Source organism: Herpailurus yagouaroundi, unplaced genomic scaffold, assembly GCF_014898765.1.
Source record: "Herpailurus yagouaroundi ecotype Mexico unplaced genomic scaffold, PumYag 28, whole genome shotgun sequence".
In the NCBI taxonomy this organism is placed as follows: Eukaryota; Metazoa; Chordata; class Mammalia; order Carnivora; family Felidae; genus Herpailurus; species Herpailurus yagouaroundi.
The window spans coordinates 137,457,277-137,470,541 of NW_024412376.1; the positions used below are offsets into that span (position 1 = coordinate 137,457,277).

Genomic DNA, 13,265 nt, shown 5'->3' on the forward strand with positions numbered 1-13,265 from the left:
TACCTCTTAATCCCCTTTATCTATTTCACCCACTCCCTCACCTACCTCCCCTCTGGAAACTACCAGTTCTCGGTATTTAAGAGTCTGTTTTGTTTGTTTTTGTTTTTTGGGTTTTTTGTTTTGTTTTGCTGATTTGCTTGTTCAAATTTATTTAAATTTTTTTTAACCTTTATTTATTTTTGAGAGAGACAGAGACAGAATGTGAGTGGGTTACAGGCAGAGAGAGGGAGACACAGAATCTGAAGCAGGCTCCAGGCTCCGAGCTGTCAGCAGAGCCCAACACGGGGCTCGAACTCACGAGCTGTAAGATCATGACCTGAGCTGAAGTCAGATGCTCAACCAATTGGGCTACCCAGATGCCTGTTCAAATTTATTTTAGATTCCACATATAATTGAAATCATATAAGAGAAGATATTTTCAAATGACACCTATGACAAAGAGTATCCAAAATTTATAAAGAACTTATAAAATGGAACACACAAAAACAAGTATCCAGTTAAAAAATGGGCCGAAGACATGAACAGACATTTTTCCAAAGAAGATATCCAGATGGCTAACTGACATGTGAAAAGAGGCTCAGCATCTCTCATCACCAGGGAAATACAAATCAAAACCATGATGAGATATCACCTCACGCCTGTCAGAATGGCTAAAGAAAGGGGAACCCTCTCACACTGTTGGTGGAAATGCAAACTGGTGTAGCCACTTTGGAAAACAGTATGGAGGTTCATCAAAAAGTTAAAAATAGAACTACCCTAGGATTCAGAAATTGCACTGCTAGGTATTTACCCAAGGGATACAAAAATACCTATTCAAAGGAAACATGCACCCTGATATTTATGACAGCATTATCAATAATAGTCAAATTATGGAAAGGTCCCAAATGTCCACTGACTGATGGATGGATAAAGAAGATGTGGGATGGATACACACACACACACACGCAATGAAATATCAGCCATCAAAAACAATGAAATCTTGCCATTTGCAATGATGTGGATGGAGCTAGAGAGTATTATGCTAAATGAAATAAGTCCAAGAATGACAACATGATTTCACTCATAAGTGGAATTTAGGAAATGTAACAGATGAACAAGGGGGGATAAAAGAGGCAAACCATAAAACAGACTCAACTAAAAAGAACACACTGAGGGTTGCTGGGTTGGGGGAGATGTTGGTGAGGGGATGGGTTAAGTGGGTGGTGGGTATTAAGGAGGGCACACGTTGTGATGAGCACTGGGTATTGTATGTAAGTGATGAATCATTAAATTCTACACCTGAAACTAATATTACACTGTATGTTAACTGGAATTTAAGTAAAAATCTGGAACTACAAAAAAAGGAAAATCATATAGTATTTGTTTTCCCTGACTTATTTCACTTGGCATAATGCCCTCTAGGTACATCTATGTTGTTGCAAATGGCAAGATATCATTTTTTATGGTTCATATTCCATTGTGATATCTATATATCTATGTATATATTTCACAGAGTCTTTATCCATTCATTAATGGACACTTGTGATGACTGTATATCTTGGCTGCTGTAAATAATGCTGTAATAAAATACAGGGATACATGTAACTTTTTGAATTTGTTTTTGTTTTCTTTGGCTAACTACCCAGTGGGGTTACTGGATTATACGGTTCTTCTGCTGCTACACATCTTCTGCCCATTTTTAATGTTTATTTATTTTTGACAGAGTACAAGCAGGAGAGGGGCAGAGAGAGGGGGACATGAGATATGTAGTGGGTTCTGTGCTTGCAGCAGTAAGCCTGATGTGGGGCTCAAACTCATGAACCACAAGGTCATGACCTGAGCTGAAGTCGGCCGCTCAACCAACTAGGCCACCCAGGTGCCCCTCCTCTGCCCATTTTTAAATCCTATTGCTTTTTGGTGTTATGTAAAATCTTCATATATTTTGGATATTAATGCTTTATCAGATATATCATATGCATAAATCTTCTCCCAGTGGGTTGTCTACTTTGTTGATGGTTTCCTTTGCTGTGCAAAACCTTATTTCGGTGTAGTCCCAATAGTTTATTTTTGCTTTTGTTTCCCTTGCCTGGGGCACATATCTAGAAAAATGTTGCTAAGCTGATATCCAAGAAATTACTGCCTAGGTTTGTTGTTGTTGTTGTTTTTTAATAGGAGTTTTAGGGTTCCAGGTCTCACATTTAGTTCTTTAATCCATTTTGATTTTTTGAATATGGTGTAAAGAAAGTGGTCCAGTTTTCTGGGCACCGTTTTTTGAAAAGACTGTCTTTTCCTCATCGTACAGTCTTGGCTCCTATGTCATAGATTAATTGACCATATAAGTGTGGGTTTATTTTTGGGCTCCCTACTCTGTTCCATTTATTTATGTGTCTATTTTTGTCTGGGTATTGTATTTAGAAGAGCTGTTATTTATGGGTTCCTTTTCCTCTCTGTTAGGCAGGAGAAGAGGCTGATCATGTCAGTTGCAGTATTTGAACTGGGTTCAACTAGGTTGTAGGTTTAGTTGGATTCAGTTGACTTTGAATTCAAATGTGTCAATGGCAAGACTTGAATATTCATGTTAGGTTTCAGTGGACTTTGTTTTTCTAAACAGTAAGAGATTGTGGAAGAAGACCACTCTGCTTTTCCATCCCAGCTTTCCATTATTCCATGTTGCCCACTGAGCAGCACATGTCTCATGGAGAAAACTGTGTTTACTTTTCGCCCTCCTCCAAATGTAATGCCAGCTCGCCAAGAAAGGACTTTTCTCTCTGGACATGGAACTTGTCTAATCATTGATATCTTCAAAGCTCTACTATCTCTGTAAAAACAGGATATTTATAATTTTTTAAGTGGTTGAAATTCCACTCGGAAACATAAGTCCTTTGGACTACAGTTTCCAATGAACACTTTTTCTTACCAATTAAGTTATACAGAGGTTGACTGCTCTCCTGTTCTCTCTTCGGTCCGTAATTCTTCTTACTGTGAAACCGTGCTTAAACTATATATATTAGCAAAAATGAACTAAAGGAATCTCTTGGATTCTATAAACAAGATAACTAGCTTCCTTTTCAATAATTTTCAGTGTTTTCTCATTCTATCATTACTTGGGTGATAACCAGGTAATTTATTGGAACCCAACTGGAACCTATTCTAGAGCTACAGTAACTAGTTGGTTTCAACTGGACAAACTTAATTTTATAAAAATGTCTTAAAAATTTTTTTCTAGAGGGAGTATGCAATTCAGGGTGAGGAGCAGAGGGGTGAGGGAGAGAGAGAGAACAGAGCTCAAGCAGGCTCCACGCTCAGTGCAGAGCCCCACACGGGGCTCAATCCCATGACCCTGGGATCATGACCTGAGCCGAAACCAAAATCAGACATTCAACCAACTGAGCCACCCAGGTGCCCCTATAAGACTTCATGTTGAAAATCTAAGGCTTCAGATTAAGTTTTATTTAATTTTTTTAGGGAAGGACTTAAAAAAAAATCTAGATTGATTAAATGTTTTCCAGCTCTGATCAATGACTATTTTTCTATTTTTCATATGTTTTGACTAGTAAACCTGTACATATAAATGTGAGAACTAAATCATACACAACCCCTGCATATTTTTTTAAAGTACAAACTGAGACTAAGCAGTTGTATTCTTTTTTCATGTTTCTATTTAATTTAGTATACCTAAAACGGTAAATCAATCATATAACGGAATGTGGATAAAATAGTTTGCAAAGCTAAACTGTTGTGAGAACACATCTTTCAAATTCAGTGATTTCAGAACTCTCACTGTATAGCTTTCCTTCACTGAAAATTATTAAAAAACCAAAACGATCCCAAATCTGAAGCATCATGGCAGCTGGAGGAGAGTGGGGGCAGGTGACAAGGAACAGATCCGTGTGCTGTAGGCTCCATTCAGTAGTGTCCCTCTGTGATGTTCAAATATGGAAAGGTTTCATTTTTACCAGTAACAACTATGGACCTTGCTCTGTCTCATCTTTATTCTTCTGCCTAGTGGAAAAACTTTAAATTGCTCAATAGTGATCGATTTCTTGGTCCAACCCTTTCTTTCTGTTTTCGTATTTCTGTTTTGAAATTTAGCCCAGTTGAAAATGTCTATTTCCGAGCTTCCTTCTTCCCACTTTGTGCATAGTCTCAAGTGCAGCTGCCAGGAGCCGTCTGTGGTCGGCAAGAGTGCTCTCTGCAAGTACCACTGGTGCCAGTGATGGTAGTGTGTGTGTGTGTGTGTGTGTGTGTGTGTGTGTGTGTGTGTAGGGGTGGGTGGGGTGGGGTGGAAGATGGGTGTGCATCCACTTACGCTCAGGTCAGAATGATGGCAGTAGTTCCGTTCTTTTGGAATGCTTCTCTATCCAATGCTGACAGATTAAGTCTGTTTACGTCTGGTACCCCAGTGAGGATGCTATATGGACTATGGCTCCCTGAGACTTCTGGAAATTGACAAAGCACGCCGCATTCTCTTTGTCCCGACTCTTAAGATACGGGGAATGGCCCTCTGAATGTGAAGTCATGGAATCACCTCTTACCTGTCTCAGTCCGTGGTAACTGGAGCTGCCCGTATTGGCTGCACAGGCCTGGCTCGAATCCCCTAGGGTAGACTGCCAATGCCTCTCCCTCAGTAAATCTCCACATCACCCACTCTGGACCGAGGGAATGTAGCGAGACGCTGTCTGCATCTCCCACAGCTCTGACACCCTTGGCGGAAGCTCTTCTAATCCTGTAAGGAAGCTTCTCAAACTCCCAGCTCCTCAAGCCAACAGTTGCTTTAATGAACTTTGGCCAAGACATAGGCCTTCACCTAAGGTCCAGGGTCAATGCTGAAATGTCACAAGCAATTCTTTTGGGGTACTCCAAATTTGGAAGGATGACAAGAAAATGCTTCCTCTCCATAAACACGCATCATGAAGAGGGCCACGGATACGGGAACTCTCCTCAAGGGCATTCCCCCCCCCCCCCTTCATAAGAGGTTTTTCTGGACTAAGTGGGTGGGACAAGTTGTGGGGAAGATTCTGCTAAGCTTCCCACACTTGGTGGGGGCTGAGGCAACTCTGAAGATGAGGACTCTGGACTCCGGTGTAAGCTGTCTTCCTGTAAACAGTGCGGTCCTGGTCAACACCCCTCCTTGGGAGCAGGTCAAGGTCTAAGTAAATTCCAGCAAATTCCTATCCAGCAAATGAATATATACTCTACATTTTACAACGTTTGTTAAGAATGAACTCAAAACCCCTATAACATTTGACTCTATTATCTGCTCTCTATTATCTGATGGTGTGAATCGAGTCTTAGTGCTTTTCTACATTTAGACTATCATCACCATTTTCAAAGGGAAAAATGTCCAATATTGCATAAATGTCCATTACGGGTAAAAGCGTTTTATTCTCACTTGAAAATAAATCCCACTTTAATAATAACTAATGGTTGTGCATCCCTTTATCAAGAACTATCACATTTGGTTCCTAGAGCAAACCTTTGATATTTGTTCTACGTTTGCTGTAGTTCACGGTTATTTCCCCATTTTATGGATGTGGTAATTAAAGCAGGGTGAGGTTAGTTAACAGCTCTGTCAGAACCAGGGCTCTAACTCAGGTTGCGAAATACAAAGTGTGGCTTTTTCCCCACTGTGTGCGCTTTCCTACAAGAAAATGATGTATTCTCAGTATGACAGGTCTCCTGAGTGGATCCTCTGAGAAACTGGACACGTGTGTAGGCACCTGATGCCATCCCATCCTGTGATCAAACATGTGCACAGACAGGTGTGGAGGATTAGCCTTCTTGACTGTACGACCTCAGGCCATATCCCAAAGGACTGCTTTTGGGAAAGGATGCTGGAAAGAGCCAAGCACATAGAACGTTTAGGTCCAAGTTCCCTTTGGGTCTCAGTTCCCCGGGTACTTAAAACGAGCTTTGTTTGGTTGCAGAATTTATCTGCATCTAACATAAGGCTAGTATTTGTCAAGCCTTTGAAAATACACAAACTTTGTCATTCAGCAATAGTGAATTTTCCTGCCAAAGACTTTAGCACTAGGGGGAATAATATGTCATGGGCTGCAAGCCACAGGGGTCATGATGACTTCTAGAAGTAACGCAAGGAAGCATTGGGCAAGGAAACTGGAGCTCAAAGGCGACACATGCACGCCTGCTGTTACCATAGTTACAACAAGAAAGGCCATAAGAGACGTACTATATTTCTTATAAGCAGGGAGAGAAGTCTTGCCTGGTTTAGGATCACTGGGGTGAGTAATCCTGGCTGTATCCACAGGGTTTCATCCTGGTTCCCCTGAGTTTCAACATGGAACAGGAGAAGGGATAAATCATTTGTTTACATTCAATGAAGCTGTTCCTATGTTCTCTCATTTAACCTTTATTCTCAGAACCTGCTGAAGCTGGCAGTCTTTATTCACTTCCCTACCAGCAAATTGTGAGAATTAATGGCTGTGGCTAATTTTAGTAGTTTGGGTATGATGCTCTACAGGGAGACAAAAAAGGGGGGGGGTTGTGGAGAATGTCCCTCTCATTCCTGACTTTTCTGAGGCTGAATCAGGACAGCATAACAACCATGATTCCCCAGGGCGGACCTCCCCAGTTGGGCTTTCCAAGCATCACGGAACCTGGTCTAACTTGTCTTCCACGGAGTCTCCTGTACAGCACCCCTACCTCTCCTTTGATGACAACTTTCTTAATGATGCACTCATTGCACTCTGGGCCGGATGATTTCATCTTTAGACAGTTTTGAGAGGTAACAGTGATACAACACTTACTGCGGATTCCGGATATGAGACACTACAAAGTGCTCTGGAATGTCATTTCATCCTCAGAGGGACCCCAGGAGACAGAGAACTATTATCAGCATCATCCCCATTTCTGAGGGGATCAGCATCATCCCCATTTCTGAGGCTGAGGGTAGTAAAGAAATTCCTCCACTGTCAGGCAGCTATGAAATGTCAGAGCCCAGGGATATGCGACCGCCCCAAACCAGTGAGTGCTGTATCTTCCAACTTCTTCACCTGGAGCTGAAGCCTGTCTTCTTGTTCCTTCCAGCTGCCGGTCCTAATTTTGTCCTCTGAAGACCCATGGAAAAGGTCTTAATTCCTCTTCCCCTACTAAATCTTCAGATATCTTACATGGCTTTCAGGACTGTCTTGTTCTGTTCAGACCACAGGACACTGTTGTTAGATGTCCACTCTTCAACCCCTTAAGTCATGTATTTTCGTTTGGCTTCCTGCATTAGCGCTCTAAGGGGGCTCCCTGCTCTGCTCTCTATGTTACACCTGGCAGCCGTGGTGGGCCTTAAGAGAGGTTAGGTCACTTCAGTCTTCTCAAAATACTCTGTGGCTTCTCAGGTCACTGGAAGCAAAATCTCTGCAGCCAACTTCAAGATGAGCAAGCCCAAGATCATCCTGTCCTCCCCCCTCTTGCTTATACTGTTCCCTGAACATGCCAAGCATGGTCCCAAGTCCTTTCCCTGGAACACTCTGCTCTGGAAATATACCTGGTTGTTTCCCGTCCTTCCTCCTATCTCCCCTCACAGGCACTACCCACACCTTAGCAGTAAGGCCTGTCTCCAACCACTCTACCGAAAATAACAAATCTCTCCCCTCATGGGTCTTCCCTCTTCTCCTTCCTTTTTGTATTCTTCTCCATAGCACTTATTATTTTCCTTATTTTCTTCATTTTTGCCTACCCTCTCCCTTTGGGCCCACTTAAGAATATTAAGCTCTCGAAAGGGCAAGGAGTTTTTTGGGGTTTTTTTGTCTGATTTATTTTGGCAATTTATTCTTTATTTTATTTGTATGTGCCCAATAATTATTAAAACTTTTGAAAGTGGTTAGTTTTATCAGTCTTCTGCGAACACCTGGTGTTCATCCCAACAAGTGTCTTCCTTAATGTCCCTTCCTATTTAGCCCATCCCTACACCCACAACCCCTCCAGCAACCCTTAGTTTGTGCTCTATAGTTAAGAGTCTCCTCTATTTTGTCCCCCTCTCTGTTTTTATATTGTTTTTGCTTAAGGGCAGGGAGTTTTACCTTCTTAGTTCAAAACTAAGGTTAAATCATAAGTGGCAGACAAAATAACCATTTCATATGGGTCAACCCACCATATCCCCAGCACTAAGAGCAAGGCCTGGCACAGAAGCATTAAGTAGTTGGCAAATAAGTAAATAATTTATATACTGATACTAAAAATACCGTAGAACCTTTATGCACTTTATTATCCTCAGGAAGAACTTCACTATCGCGTGGCTGGATATCTGATATCATCTCTGTCTTCCTAATCCTTTGTGGAACTGAATATAAATAGAAATGCAAATAAATATTAAAAACTCTTGCTGACACACTAACTCTAGGCTTTTAACTGTATGATATTTTCTTTGAAGCATTCACTAGTTTCAGATTCATCTATCAGCCTCAACATCTCTGTGTTGAGAGGGGTAACTTCCATATCAATTGCTAAAATCTGTCTGGATTCAGGATAAGCTAATTCTTTCTTAAGCTAAATTAAGGCAGTGATTTGACACAATCACCTGCCAGAGAGTGACCCGCATATCATACTACCACTGTGTGTACATAGAAGAGTATGTATTCTTTGGAAAATATGTCTCACTTGAAAAACCTGTGCATTTGTAGCCTTTAATGAGCATCTAGCTGAAAATCACTCTGAAGAATTTTTTCCTCCCATAGGGCATCACTTTCTATTGGTGGATTTGACGTCCTACATTGGTTTACTTTAATAAATGTTTCAGTCAGTGTGTTAAAAACAAAACAAAACAAAACAAAACAAAAAACAACCTGCCAACAATTCCGGTGTCAAGAAAGGGAGACACTGATGTAATACATTATACCCTGTAAGGAAAATCGGGCTACTTACTGTACACGGACACAGTAATCCTTACTGCTAATCACAAGGTGTGGGGGAAACTGCTGTCAGACCCAAGTCACCCCTTCGATTACCACTGCAAATTATTCACCGTGAATTTGCAGTGCTGCTTATGGAGAAGCTGAAGGTTTTGTTCTCACACATTTAGGGCAAGGAGACAGTTTATAGTTTTTCAAGAGGTAGAGAAAAGCCAGGATTTGTTCTTCATTCAAAATAACTAAAAGTCCCTTAAGAATCACAAACCAACAACAATTCTCACAGTCATCTACAATTTAATATAAAGCATTAGTGTTTTTATACCCACAACAAAACATGGACCTGCGGAAGTTTTCAAACACTCCTCCAGCTGCTTCATGCGCGTCTTCTGGAGCTCGGGGCTGTCCCACTCGTCCTCATCGATGCCCCAGTAGAGATCTATGACCTGGGAACCAATGGACGAGGCAACATTAGTTTACCTGCAGGAAAACTTAATTTCCCTTTATTCTTACTCACAGTGTTAAGCTAACGTGACTTTTAACTTTCCTCTTTGCAGCACGTTTTCCCTTAAGAGGGAAAATTATATTTAAGATCCAAACAGATATACTGTTTTACCCCATGATAGGTGTGCACACTGTAATGTCTTTTGTTCTTTATTATACTGTTGACATAGGCCCAGAGAAGTATGAAATGTTAACTGTCAGCAGAGGTTTTGTGGAACCAGTTTTTCCTTATAGTGAAATGGTAACAGGAGTTCAAAAACATGTGTGGAAGCAACTGGGATATGGCAACCACATTGAGACAATTAAACAATAGTGTATAATGGTGCTGTGCATCTTAATATGAGAAGGGAAAACCATAATGGGCATTAATATATACTGACCTAGAGGGAAACATCTACATTTCTTAACACGTGTTTTTAGGTTTTATGTATTTATTTTTATCATGCTTTATCCCACGGGAATAGACATTTTGTTTATGTCTGTTTCATCTGAGAGCAGTTTGCCTTTCATCAATATATGTCTGAGAAACATGTATTGGAAACAATGAAAGGCGGTATGCCTTAATGAGAAGTGAGGATAATAGGATCCTCTATTTCCTTACTTCAAAGAGTATGAGGGAAGATGCTGAGAGTCTGTGAAAACTTCCGCAAGCACACTCTTTGAAAAATCTATGAAGAGCATTATGGGTTTCCTTCCCTTTACTCAACTGATGTTCTGCATACATAAGGTAAATGTTTCCAATTGTAGCTTTGAAGATTTCCTTTTTCTTGTTTCCCACAAGCAGAAAAAGAACCTCCCCTCCTTACTGGCTGTTTGTACGGCATTCACGGAGACGCAGGCACAGAGCGTGTGTCCTCCATGGTGCCCCAAGCGGACCTCAAGGGCTCGCGTACCTCCCGTCTCCTGGCCATGGCCCTGCATGGGTGTGTCTGCACCAGTTCTTTGTCTATGTGCATATGAGTTTTTAGATGGCTGACAAAGATATAACAACTTCTTAAAAAATATTCTGTTTTATGATAAATGAAACTATCATATATTTTGGGGGTTCTTCCCTTTAATCTACCTTACAAAGTTTAATCACAGTATTAAGGAAGGAGTCATCTGAGATGATAACTTCGGTGTCCTGTATGAGAACCTATAACTTTGGCTATTTAAAATTAAATATAAATTAAAATTAGTTCAGTCTGACAGTCTGAATACTCAATAGCCACATGTGGCTACCGACTCTCATGTTGGAAAGCACAGATACAGACTACTTCACCATAACAGAAACTTTAATTTGGCATAACTGTAAGTTACTGAGATTATTAGAACAAGACATTTTTGGCCATCTACCAATAACTTGTCAAACACACAGATCTGCAATGTGAATGCTGACACTTAGTTGTACCACGCACAGATTAACAGTCATTCAGAGAGCCTGCTTTCCATCCTTTTGGCTGACACTGTTTGGACATATGTGAGGAAAGGTCTGATTTAGAACAAATGAATAGAAAAAGAAATGGTAAACATAAAGGTTGATATAACAAATGCTATCAATATATACCTGCTCTCCTCTCATCTTTAAATGACATAAAATTATATAAAATATAATTGGATATGTAACCTATATAAAAAGTCCAAAAAGGGAATACAGTTATAAAGAAGTATGCTAGCTCAATGAAATTAAGTTGGTATAAATCATACATAGATTCTGAGAAGATGGGTCTTAAGATAACTATGAGTAACAAATATAGTGAAAAAAATTATTAAAGAAAATATTAAACCAATAGAGAAAATCAGTGAAACCAAAAGTTTGTTCTCTGAACACAGTGGAACAAAACTTTAGCTGCATTAAAAAAAATACTCAAAATTACCAAAATCACAAGTGAAAGAGAGGCATTACTACTGACCTTATAGAAATAAAAAAAGGATTATTAGAGAATACGACGAACAACTATATGCCAATGAATTGGATTACTTAAATGGACAAATACCTAGAGAGAGACAAGTCACACAGACAGACTCAAGACAAAACAGAAAATATGAATAGAAATGTGAAAAGAGATTAAGTAGGAATTTGAAAGAAAAGCATAGGTTCAGATGGATGCACTGTTGTGAACTCTATCAATTCTTCACAGTCTTCCAAAAATTAGAAGAGAGAACACTTCCCAACTTATTCTATGAGACCAGTGTGATGCTTGTACTAAAGGCAGACAAACATACAAGAAAATGACAGGGCAGTATCTCATGAATATAAAACAAAAGGAGAAGATTCTAGAATACTCAAATATATTCAAGAACACCTGAAAACCTAATCTGGCAGCATGTAAAAAGTATTACACGATACAACTAGGTGGTATTTATCCCAGGAATGCAAAGTTGGCTGAGCACCAGTAAATTAACTAAGGTGATGCACTTTATACCAATAGAATAAAGGGAAAAAAAATCAAATGATCAATCTTAACAGATACAGAAAAAACATTTGACAAAACCTAACACCCCATTATGATAAAACATACAAAAAACTAGGAATAGAAATTACCTTAACCCGAATAAATGGCATATAATAATAGCATACTTAATAATGAAAACTCTGCCCTTAAGATTAGGAACAAGGGAAGGATATCCATTCTCACCACTTCTATTCAACACTTTCCTGGATGTTCCAGTCAGGGCAATTAGGCAAGAAAAGGAAATAAAATGCAACCAGATAGGAAAGGAAGAAGTAGATCTATCTTCATTCATAGATAACACAATCTTATATATTAAAATCCTAAGAAAACCACTAAAAGTGTTGGAACCATCGAGTTGAGCAAGGTTGTAGGATACAAGATCAACATACAAAAACCAAATGTACTTCTGTACACCAGCAATGAGCAAACAAAACAGCAACAGAAAGAATAAAAAACTTAGGGGATAGATTTAACAAAAGAAATGTAAAATTTACACTCTCAAAATTATAAAACACGACTGAAAGAAATGAAAGATGATCTGAACAAACTGGAAGACATCCCAAGTAAATGAACTGGGAGACTTAAGATGGCAATACTCCCCAAATTAATATTTAGATTCACAGCAATCACTATAAAACCCAAGCTGGCTTACCTACAGAAGTTGACATGTTGATCCTAAAACCCAGAATATGGGAATTCAAGAGCTATTAGCAATTTAGCTATTCAAGAGCTATTTAGCTATTCGAGAATAGCTAAAACAACTTGTAAAGGAAGAACAAAGTTAGAGGATTCTCACTTCCAGATTCAAACTTACTACAAAGGTGCAATAATTAAGACAGTGTGATACTGGCATAAGGATATTCAATGGAATAAAATAAATCCTCACACTTCTGGTCAACAGATTTCAACATGGGTGCCAAAATAATCCAATGAGGGATGTATCATATTTTCAACAAAAGGTACTGGGACAACTGGAGATCCACATACAAAAGAATGAAGTTTGACACCCTACCTCACATCATATACAACAATTAACTTGAAATAGATCACAGACATTAAGAATGAAAACTAATTTTATAGAAAACACAGGAGTATATTTTTGTGAACTGGGATTTGACAATGGTTTCTTAGATATGATAGCAAAGTACAAGTAACCAAAGAAAAAAGGTGAGAAGTTGGACTTCCTCAAAATCAAAGTTTTGTGCTTCAAAAGATGCTGTCAAGAAAGTAAAAAGAGGGGTACATGGGTCTCTCAGTGAAGTGTCCAACTCTTTCAACGTTTATTTATTTTTGGGACAGAGAGAGACAGAGCATGAAAGGGGGAGGGGCAGAGAGAGAGGGAGACACAGAATCGGAAACAGGCTCCAGGCTCTGAGCCATCAGCCCAGAGCCTGACGCGGGGCTCGAACTCACGGACCGCGAGATCGTGACCTGGCTGAAGTCGGACGCTTAACCGACTGCGCCACCCAGGCGCCCCTTGAAGTGTCCA

The 13,265-nt window shown here is 39.8% G+C and overlaps 1 protein-coding gene across 2 annotated transcripts in view; it reads right to left on the bottom strand.

Moving 5' to 3' along the window:
- NWD2 (NACHT and WD repeat domain containing 2) overlaps positions 1–13,265 on the bottom strand; it is a 185,840-nt gene that overhangs the window by 83,678 nt on the left and 88,897 nt on the right. The window contains exon 3 of one of the 2 annotated variants that reach the window (XM_040486059.1): positions 9,167–9,283. In XM_040486059.1, the coding sequence (XP_040341993.1) occupies positions 9,167–9,283 (117 nt within the window). Of the gene's footprint in view, positions 1–9,166; positions 9,284–13,265 lie in introns of those variants that run through there. The other variant, XM_040486069.1, reaches the window with a different exon arrangement.